This window comes from Sinohyriopsis cumingii, chromosome 8 (genome assembly GCF_028554795.1).
Source record: "Sinohyriopsis cumingii isolate HCF-2022 chromosome 8, ASM2855479v2, whole genome shotgun sequence".
NCBI classification, from domain to species: domain Eukaryota; kingdom Metazoa; phylum Mollusca; class Bivalvia; order Unionida; family Unionidae; genus Sinohyriopsis; species Sinohyriopsis cumingii.
Window position 1 is genome coordinate 16,824,356 of NC_142968.1, and position 12,207 is coordinate 16,836,562.

General features: G+C 33.3%; 1 protein-coding gene across 3 annotated transcripts in view; it reads right to left on the bottom strand.

Annotated features, from left to right (window-relative positions):
- Positions 1-1,966: 1,966 nt before the first annotated feature.
- Positions 1,967-12,207, bottom strand: part of LOC149793045 (solute carrier family 13 member 2-like) — a 45,370-nt gene continuing 35,129 nt past the window's right edge. For 2 of the 3 annotated variants that reach the window (XM_089966940.1, XM_089966939.1), the window contains exon 14: positions 8,780-11,071. In XM_089966940.1, coding sequence (XP_089823066.1) covers positions 10,943-11,071 — 129 coding nt within the window. In that variant the 3' untranslated portion in view covers positions 8,780-10,942. Of the gene's footprint in view, positions 4,151-8,779; positions 11,072-12,207 lie in introns of those variants that run through there. The other variant, XM_089966941.1, reaches the window with a different exon arrangement.

The following is a 12,207-nucleotide window of genomic DNA, read 5'->3' on the forward strand; positions in this document are numbered from 1 at the left end:
AACAAACCTGCTTCAAGAGAGCAATTACTTCTGAGCCTAAATAGGAAAAATATGTTTGATCTACTATTTTGATTTTCTTTCTAAGATTAGAAAAAATATTTTGTTACGAAATGAATAAATGTTTGAAACAGATATATATGATTTTAGTGCTTATTCTTCCTTATCTCCTTGTTTGGTGTTGCAGCATACATACATATATATATATATATATATATATATATATATATATATATATATATATATATATATATATATATATATATATATATATATATAAAGATGTATGCATGTATGTAAGGGTGCAAATTACTGCCGATCTATAAAGAGCACATTAACTTGGACAAGAGAACAATTAATTAGATTTATGGGGACAGGTGCTTGTTAAATCGCTATACTGCAATGATTGTTAATGTCTGTGTCGTGAGAAGAAGTGATTCTTAACTAAGCCTTCTTTTTTAACAGTGAGACAGACTGGAATGAAAAGGTTAACTTCAATCTTTGTATGGAAAATGTCAGAGTTGAGATTGTCCAAAATCAGTTATTCGGAAATCTAGAAGTCAAGCTGACCACAATTTAAGCGTCTAGTTACAAAAGGCGGTAAATATATTTAATTCGGATTGGTTACTCTAAAAAAGGGACGTGTTTCCCACACGAAATATTTCGGTTTTAATATGCCCCATTGCACAATTTAGTCAGTCTAAGTTTTCATGCAAGAGGAAAAAATATAGGAGACTTCGAGATTGAATTTAGAAGAAATTCCATCGTAAAACTTTTATTCGCGTGACCGGATGTCTTTAAAGTCGACGGACACAATTCTGGCGGTAGAAGCGAGCAAATCTTGAAAGCACAAGGTATTTCCGTCAATCTCGTGTAATTCGTTGATACCAATATAATGATTTGCTTGACTTTATTTGCTTTTTGTGCATGAATTTACTTGTTTAAATCCGTAGATCGATTTCATTGATATGAGTATAACTGAGTTCATTTATCTGAATTCTTAAAATTATCTTGTTTACATAAGTTCGGCGAATTGTTTGAATTCGTCGCCTTGATTGGGTATTCTAAGAATTTCTTGCATTATCTCAGTTGATATGAATTACGAGGATCCGTGTGAATTCTCCGATCTTAGATGATTTCATGTATGATAAAGACTTAAGTGCGTATTGACTGAAATTAACGTTGTTAAGTCATGAAGTGAGTTTTCATTCTATGCTAAAGCCTTAAATGTGTGTATTCGCTGCAAATAACGTAGTTAAGCCATGTAATGAGTTTCATTAGTTCATATGTGTAATTGAGACTAGAACGGAACTGTTATGTATTGTGTGATGTTAATCTGAGTCAGTGATGAAATAGCCGTTAGGATGTACATTAATCTTATGGAAACTAGGATTGTTTATGATTTGCCATGTTTGGCTTGACCAGATAGCATTTGGTATCTGTTTGAATTCCGATAGGACGATATCTGACGTAACAATAGGGAGTTATGAGATATCCCCAGTAGGATATCTGACAGAAGATTTAGGCTGCTTCTCTGTTTATTTTGAAAGGGGAATTAGTTCCACTGACGTTATCCACATACCTACATACCCAAGTATCTATGTATCTGGCCAATTTTCGTATGTCACGTGTTTAGGCTCGAATAAACAGTAACACAAGAAAAAGTGAAAACAACAAGCTTTGAAAACATACAATTTATTTCTCTGGAAAAATTCTGTAAAAATGAAAAACAATTATGAAATTACGGTTGTATATAATCAAATCCAAAAATTATCCAAGAATAATCCACGAATACAATTATTGAAGTCCTAATAACAAAATGTTCTACTGATTTCAAGTTCGAATCCTGACGAAGAATCCAAGATGAAAGACGATGTATGGTGAAATCTGCAGTGTTGAATTCTGCAGTTCCTTATAGAAATATTACCACTCCGGTTTCTAATAGCGGAATAATTTATTTTATAAAAAAAAAAAAACTGTCCTCGTTCTCCCATTTGACATGAACACACTATTTTCCAGAAATATAACACAATTAATCCTTTTGAATTCAAGTGATTTGAAATAATTCCAAGCCAAGTAATTTGAAATACCTCCAAACAGCACAACATACAACTTCCAGTTTAACAGCCCAGCTTCTACTGAGAATTCTTTCTCCCTTATCTAATTGCATTTGTTTTTCTTTTGCTCGTAAATGCATTTTTTTCTTTCTCTTTCCTGTTATTTCTCTTTCTCAAATTGTAACCTTTATTTGTTGTTTTTTATTTTGTAATAACATTTATTTTTCTTTCTCCAATATCATTTGTTCTTTTTGTAATAACATTTGTGCTTTTTCTTTCTACAATTCATTTGTACTTTTTTTGGCTTTTCCAATTGCAACTGCATTTGATTTTCTTGTTTATCTTTCTGAAGCCCCAGCTTCCTCACCTCCAATTCCATCCTGTATTGCAATTATAATTCCTTCATTTTTATGACAGAGTCTGACACAGTGTTACTGATCGAAACTAAAGCACTTTTATCTAAAACATTAGTTTCTACTAAATACTGAATCAAAATATTTCTTATTTCCCGTTTCGTTAAGGACGCCTTTACCTGAGAAGGATCATTTTTTAAGATCTAACTGTTCCTGGCTAGGATTTGAAAGAAAGAATTCTACTTTTGATTAGATTTTAGAAAAAGCTTGCCGATTTCACTAAATATTTAAAAAATCTTGGGAATTCGAATTTAAAAAAAAAAAAAAGAGAAGTTTTCTGAAATATTCTATTCCAAATTTAACATTATCCTTAGCACTTAAGAATTCCATTTTTCATGAAATAACAAACAGGAACTTCAGTTTCACTAATGATCTTTTTCCTGTTCGACGACAAGTGATTGTCGTTTATCACCCTGATTAGAACAAAGAGAATGAGTCGTTAATAGAGGGTCACTGATCACTACCTTCTGATTGATCCAAACAAGGAGTTAAAAGTGACCTCATCAAAAGCTTGACCAATACACGTGTTAAAACGTTAGGAATACTTTCCTTATCTACATCATTCTCAAGAGGTTTCGTTTTCATAGCTTTGGTAAAAGCACAAGCTGGAAATAAACCAGGGAATTCTTTTTCAATTGGATCGACTGTCTGATCCAAGCAAGACTTGCCATGTACAAGTGGATAAACCACAACCTTCTCTCCAGTTAGGTGGTTGCCTAGTAATAAATGAATGCCCTCAACGGGTAAAACACTGTCACAGGATGAAGCCGGATTGGGACTGGATTAGGGAAGACATCAAAAGCAACTGCGTTTACAAGATGTTTATTTATAAACGCAATTTAAATATAAACAAATCTGACACCATTATAAACAAAAAGATAAGGAAAATTGTAAAGTTTCTAACATGGAACTATCATCAACAAAACTCAACGAGAGAAATTTTTTTAACATTTAACGAATGGAATTTCAAAACAAAACGTGAAATCCTATCACCGATCAACAAAATAAAAGTGACCTACACACCAATATAAAGAGTCTTGAATGTATCGTTCAAATAACGATTTAGAAAAGCAGGTAAATTTGAACGTATAGTTCATAAAACTTATTGAAAAGTAGTGTAAATTACGAACCTATCGATCGTTCACATAATGATATAGCAATAGGAATGAATGAAATTACGAATCTATCGATCGTTCGTATAACGATAGGAATGAATGAAATTATGAACCTATCGATCGTTCACATAACGATATAGCAATAGGGATGAATGAAATTATGAACATATCGCTGGTTCACACAACGGTATTGCAAAAGGAATGAATGAAATGAAATGCAGTTGTGGAGATAACATGGAAGACAAATTATCGTGGCGCCCATTTGACGACCAATATGTTAAGTCCGGTTCCACGCGCTCTAGTCAATGGCCAGAGAAGTATCCACGCATGGTCCGCTCCTCTCAGTCTGTTGAAGGATCCCTCACATCACAGACCCGATGGTCGCGAAGACCTGGTCCCTCGCATCGAGAAAACCAGTCACTCTTCCGATCCAACGTCACCAAAACACAGCGTATACGTCACACGAAACCACAGCAAACGATGTACAAGGCATGGCAGGCATGTATAAAGCAGCTCTACAGCTGGTGACTCCACATCAAACCATATACAAGGCATGGCATTTAGGCAGCTAAAATGATAACTAAACCGTGTAGTACATATGACACGGTTAAGTACTTCTGCAGTGATTATGTGGCGCATGCGCGCACATGAATTCGTTACCCATTATATCAATCGTTTAATGCAAACAGCGTATAATTAAATATCAATTTGTTCAGTTACAACAAATAGCTAACTCGAACCAGACTAAAATATTTCTAATATGGCGTTGTATAACCTAGGTATTGACTATCCGTAGAATTTAGAATAAATATAGGTTTCCTGCTCGTTAGTTACTACATTCAATGAAAATGTTTGCAGATACAAGTCTTTTTGAAACATTAATTAAGGTTCTAAAACATCTAAAGTATGAAAACAATTCAGTCATATAAACGAATAGTAATAAAGAAAATGTCATTACCTCTACAGCTGGAGATTTGCTTCTGTAAAGGGGTAAGCTTCCTGACAAGACTTGGCGTAATGTGATTTGGTTATAGAGAATTTGCTCTATATGTACACTAGCTGTGACTGATATGCGCAGCTAGGTACTTAGTTTCCCCGCTGCAGGCAATTTTTTCGTGCAGCATGGTCTGAGTTTCGCTCAGGATTTCGAAATAACTAAGCCGAAAAAATATACCACCCTCGGGTGACGCTGTACGCGGCAACGAAACCAGAGTACATTTTTGACAACATATACAAATTGATATAGCTCTACACAATTTCGTGACACTGTTCCGACTGTCACGGGTCCTGGGACTAAGTCTGTTGACAAATTTACGCAATGGAGAGGAACATTAACAAAGCCGCACTCTACTCCCTGAATAAGAACACTCATCAGAAGAAGACTTCTCAGAAAAAGGCAAAGTACCTTACAATAAAAGACTCTGAGAAGCTCATGTGTCCCTTAAAAATTGAATAGGGAGAGGATTAGCCGAATCACCCAAGAGTGTTATAGAACCCTTCGATATGAATGGTGCATAATTCTCCATAATCAATTCAGGCTGAGATTTATTAGTCCCAAGAAATGTATTGCTTTCAATACATGACTGTGACGTTGAGCTTTTAGAAATAAGAGCATTTGGAATAGGTCTGTCTTGATTCTGATGCCTATTTTCCAATTTTTGGCAATCAGAAATAACGTGTCCTTTTTTCTTGCAATAGGTACATTTTGGAAGAGACAAGGATCTTGAATCAAGCTTATGTGAAATTTGATTTTTAGAAGTTGTGCCAGTTTGAGTTTTAGAAGGGCCTCTGTTAGGCTGAAATAGTGTTGAGTAGAAGTCTTATTTACAAACAAATCAGCAGCACGAGCAGCATGTTCCAATGTTTCTATCTGATGCTCGTCAAGATAAGACTTAATGTCACAATGAACACAGTTTTTGAAATCTTCAAGTAAAACAAGTTGTTTGAGACTTTCATAATCTCGTTAATCTTTCTTGGCTAAGCACCATCTATCAAATAACTGCCATTTTCTCTAGCGAATTCGACATGAGTCTGCCCAGCTTATGTTCTATAGTTTCTGAATTTTTGCCGATAAGCTTCAGGGACTAACTCATAACCCCCTAGGATGCATTTTTTTAACCACATCATAGTTACCACTTTGGTGAACTGACAGTGAATTGTAAATATCACTTGCCTTGCCAGTGAATACACATTGTAATAACTGAGTCCATTTCTCCCTTGGCCTTTAAAATTTTCAGCAACTTTTTCAAAACGAGTAAAATATTTGTCTACTTCTTTTTCTCTGGAAGGGGCACTAATCTAATATTGTTTGCAAGGTCAAAACTTAAATTTGGATTTTAAGTATGAATGTGCCTCTTACTTGCCAGTTCCATTTCTTTCATTCTACATTGATATTCCCTCACATAAATCTTCACTGAATGGGACAGGTACAACGAAATTAATTGCATGTTTAACCTGGTTATCTATTTCAATATACCGGTACTCCTATAATTATTTTAGATCCCAGGAGCACTAATATTATAATTTAACTCATTCATTTTCTTCTTAACTTTGTAAGGGCCCTAATATATAAACTGAAGAAAACAGAAAAATCGTTGTCTTTGAAAAAGACTTATTAAGAGTCGAAAGCGCTTAGACAACTTAGATACTAGTTTCGCACTGTTCGTTGTCAGTTTATTGCATTTGTCCTTATCAATCTGATACACGTGATCCCTTGCTGGATCCAGTACACTTGAAAGGACTGTTGTTCACCAAATGATTTGTATTCTGTATATATATATATATATATATATATATATATATATATATATATATATATATATATATATATATATATATATACATTGTGTGTGTGTGTGTGTGTGTGTGTGTGTGTGTGTTGATACAAAGACGTCCTCAATGTAGTTGATTCTAGATTCAGTTTTGATCATTTCGTTATACTTTTGAGTTCGTTGTCAATTTCTTAGACCGTCAATATTTGCTTAAAAATGTTATGGATATCACATGATAATGCTATGTCGATATCAGTTCAAATGATCAATAACCATTTATACAATCTAAATTCCATAGTATTAGTTCGATTAATCAATGCCCATTTAAGCAATGCTAAGTTTATATTATAGTGCGATTAATTAATACCATGTTTGGGAATGCCAGGTCCATATTATTAGCTCGAGTTATCAATACCCATTTAGGCAATGACAGGTCCATATTATTAGCTCGAGTTATCAATACCCATTTAGGCAATGCTATGTCGATATTAGTTCAAATAATCAATAGCCATTTGTATAATGCTATATAAAGCTATTACATCTATAATGCTCTTCGTTAAAAAATGTGCGATTTCATTCACACACTGCAAGTGTCCAGGGCCGTAGCGAGCCATCACGGGCCCTGGGGTAAGAAATATCCGTGCCTCTCCTAGTTCTTATTCAAACAAAAATTTTCTTTTATAAAATTAAAAGTGTCGTTCGGCCCAGGCCTCCTTACGGGCCCCGGTGATATATCCCTGGTTGCCCCCACCCCCACCCCCCGTCAGCCCTGCAAGTGTCTCTTAGATTTTCACTTTGTAACTTGGCGGAAGAAATTAGTTGTTAATTGTTGGTTCTGCTTTCTTTTTGTTACATATTTTAAGACTCAGAATCATAACACTAGACGTGTGCATAGAAATATGCAATGTTACGCTCGTGGGCAATAAGTATAGGCCTATATACTTTGGTAAAGATAAGTAAAAGTATGCAAAATGATGCAAAAGTAAAAAAAGCTAATGAAAAGATCAAAATAATGGAATAATTATCAACAAAAATAGCATCAATGCGTGAACTGAACCAGTTCGACTCAAAGCCTGCGATAGAGCTGTGACCTAGTTTTAACTAAGTCAGTATGAAAAAAGGGTAAAAATAGGCATACACCTAAGGCAATGCATTGCTTTTCTATTTTCTCTCCTATTCCTTACAGCTTGGGTGGAATCACAATAAAGAAAACCAAAATAGAATGTATTTACGAGCATATTGTGTTTATATTGACAGTATATTTTGTTTACAACAAGTTCAAGCCCCACCTGCTTAGCAATTTAAATTGTCAGTGGATAAAAATCTAACTTTGAATATAATGACATATTGTGCATGGTAGTAAACGTTTTTTCGACTTGTTTGTATTCGTTTAATAACAATAATTTATCCCACTGACATTTCTAATAGATAGACTGCGGTTACACATGTCAGAAAACACAAAACATGTATATAAGTTTTCAAAGCTTTCGTTGTGTAATGAGCTAGAATGGCCGGTTCTTACCGTTTGAAAAGTGACATTTTTATTGTTAATTAAATCCTTTGATGCAAAACACTCTTGGCTTTAAGTGCACCTTTAACAGAGTCGTAAATCATTCTGTAAAGTCGTAAATCTTATGGTAAGTACATGTCTACATCATTATTAATAATTATGTAAAGAAGTAAACGTTCTGGTAATTACAACTCTACAACATTATAAAGAATTATGGTAATTTAATCTCTACATCATCATAAAGAGTTATGTAAAGACGTAAACAGCTGGTAACGACATCTCTACGTCATTACAAATACTTATGTGACGACGTAAACACTCTCGTAACGACATCTCTAAGTCATTACAAATACGTATGGAAAGACGTAAACACCTGATAACCACATCTCTACGTCGTTACAAATACTTATGTAAAGACCTAAACACTCTGGTAACGACATCTTTACGTCATTACAAATACGTATGTAAAGACGTAAACACTCTGGTAACCAAACTATCTACGTCATAAAAAATACTTATGTAAACACGTAAACACTCTGGTTACCAAACTATCTACGTCATAAAAATACCTATGTAAAGACCTCAACACTCTGGTAACGACATCTTTACGTCATTACAAATAATACGTATGTAAGACGAAAACACTCTGATAACCAAAATATATGCGTCATAAAAAATACTTATGTAAAGACGTAAACACTCTGGTAACGACATCTTTACGTCATCACAAATACGTATGTAAAGACGAAAACACTCTGGTAACCAAAATATATACGTCATAAAAAATACTTATGTAAAGACGTAAACACCCTGGCAAAAGCTCCTATATGTCTTGCAATTAAGGTAATAATGAACTTTAGGCATCAAGGTGTTTTTCTCTGAACAAGAAAGGAAAAGAAACACGAATAACATCATGAACATGTAATTGTATATAAAATATACTCCAATATTTATTTAACTTCGATGATAATTTACATTCAAATCTTTATATAATTGTTACATAGCTTTGGGTATTCTTCCACTTGACAGCACAATAAAGGGACGATACAAATTTATGCAACACACAGAGCTCAGTTTTTCACAATATATGCAGTCTCGAAACGACGAGTATTACACACATTATACAGACTGAGTTTCATTGCATTTCGTATGAGTATAAAATACATGTTTTAACTGTTTTCTTTGAAAACAGCAAACAAAAAAAATCATACATATAACAACTATGTTAATTGCCCAGCATAGGACGGGAATAAAAAAGAAAAAATTTCAAAGTTTTGGATGAGAAAATTTTAATGAAAATTACTTTAAAAAATATGGATGCCCCCGCGAGGTTTGATATATATATATATATATATATATATATATATATATATATATATATATATATATATATATATATATATATATATATATATATATATATATATAGTACAATCATTATAACGGACTTTTTGTAAGAGTTCAGGCCGCCAAACAAAATGACTCCAGGGACACATTTGACCTACTGACCTGTAGTTAGACCACACTGCTGGAAATGATTATGAATTTCCTTTTAAAAGTTTAATAGAGATAAAATATTTTTTAATGATATTACAGAAATGATTTTCCTTAATGTAATAATTTTAACTTTATTTTGTGTATTAGATCAAACTTTCTGAAACTATAGGTATAAGTGTCAGGTGTTGTGCAAGAGACTGTGACATAAGTCCGTAATTCACGTGTATATTTGCTGTACTTTCAATATAAATGACATAGGTCAACACACGAACATCAGTGTAAAAGGGCAATGGTTATGTATCATGTAAAGAAAAGTTATCGAATATACTGGACTGAAATTAGTTTTTGCAAATAATTCTAACACGGTTTCACTTGAATTCAACGAGCTCATATTTCCCAGTTTTTTCTTTTCTTTTTAAACTCATGCGGTCTCATTCACAGCTGTTCATCTTCACATAAAACAGTCCAACTATAGTTATATGACTTACACACACACACACACACACACACACACACACACACACACACAAAAGCGTGTGTGTTGAATAATTTACGAGACATACATGGTTTATTAAATATAAAAAATTAAAAAAATTTTGATGATAGCATTATTAGGAAGACTCGAGCATTTTCCGAAGTATGTTTCCAATATCACGTAAAATCATATAGTTATACTGTTTAGTGATACGTATGACGTATTTACATTATATTAAAACCAACAGTACAAAACTATTTCTCTATCATTCCTAACTCCATTGTTTGCTAATTGGATATGTTTATTCTGAATATGGCATTGTGTTGAATTATCTTAAAGGATTCGTTCTGAATGCTTGCTTGAATATAAAGTACTAAAATTCTTAATTTGATTTGTTCTTGTCAGTTCTAATACTAAATTAGAATTAATATATTACAATGATAATTGTTTTCAGAATCAGAACATTAAAAAGCTCACATCGTACACAACTTTCATAAGGTATTGTGGTTTTATGGTGAGAATGAAAACGTCAATACACAAACAGGGAATTCAACTATGTCGTTATAAACATTGTTCGAAAAGGTGTATTCGTTATAACGCAATGTCCTTGCTGAATTAGCGTTATCTTTTTTCAGATCATTGATATCTAATGATCTTAACCGTGTAACTTCTAGCTGACGTATTTTTCTCCTTCATTAAACACTCACTTCATCTAGTGTTCTAATTCATTCGTAACGTTGATGTAGGGTCAATGCTCAGCTTTGTAAACACTATAAGACCGTTCGATATATTGCATTCCTTACCTGTAGTTTGAAAGCTAAATTCATCGCAACGACAAATATTCGATTTTAACGTCGAACGCTGTTGTTAGATATTCACTTATGTACTTTTTTGATGTGCATTAACATAACATTATGCAGCATAACAAATCAAAACGATTATATCAGCACATAATTTGTCTGAAAATTAGGACGGTGTCAAGTGGTACGTTTCGTTGCCGGGAAGGTTGATAATTTTGCACAATGTTCTTTACATCCTGAGTAGAAAATATTAGAACTTCGTATAATTAAAACGAAACTATCTTTCTTCATATAAAGACAAAATAAATTACGGGCTTGTATTATTCGTAAAAAAACCTGGGATGACATCAAAGCTATACATCGATTTTCCCCAGGTATTGACAGCCAGGGTCAGCGATAGAATTGCTAAGATATTCATCGGAAGTCCAGCAGTGGCCTGAAGAAAGCAAACTAAGTATAAGAGATTTAAATCTAGATAGTACACAAGTGCATACAGCAAACATTTCTACATATTTGTAACAATATTATGTTACGGATGGTTAGTTGATTTAATAAAGGTGGACAACTAATGCTGGATCTCTATTTATTTGTTATGCATCTTACAAAATGTTGCGTAGGATATAGAAAACTGATAAAGGAAATAAAAAAATTAATATGGACTGCACCTGATATTAGCAGGATTGCATCAATATATAGTATTTAGATTTACCATACGCATTGTGACGATATATCTATTCGAAATTTAAGTGTTGATATAGTCCGATGCAAAAAAGGCCAAGCAACAAAAACGCAACTGTAATGTTATTTTCAATTTTTAAAGTTATGAATTAGTAGAGCTTAATAATATAATGCAACCGGGATAAACTATGTATTTGGACTATTGTATCTTTCACATTTTACCTTGCTCGTTTTATTTATTATTTCATTATATTATCATTATAAATATACACAGCAAACATAATGTAGATTCAATACAGTACTTGCGGGGGTTTTTTTTGTTGTTTTGTTTCCTATGTGTAATCGTCTTATTAAGCATTTCCACAAGTATATTATGTCTTTAATGTTTGGTGCATGAATATAGATTGCAATAAGCTATAAACAGGTGTTTACAGGATTTAAGCTCACTCTGAGCAACGAACCTGTTCACAAGTTTGGGATAATTTCCCAATGGCTGACTAAACCAGGAGGGTTGTGTTGCGACATAAGTCCGGTGGTCAGGTGGTTTGTTTTGTGACATAAGTCAAGTAGGAAGTATTGCGACATATATCAAGTCGAAAAATATTGTATATAAAATCATAGAAGTGGAAAATTAAAGTATTTATAATTTCCTGTTTCCATCTCTCTCTGCAGATGTATGTAATGTTGTGTTTAGATTTAATTTGAGAGGAAACATTTATTGAAATTATGTATTGGAATTACGAAGTGAGCATATGACTGGACTAAAGCAACACTTCTTGACTATTGGGAAATCATTCAAAGGAGTTTTTGGACAATGTCACTGTCACGCATCAAGACTGTTGACACTTAAAAACATTCAAGGCTTATGATACATACGCACATTTAGGACCCGGA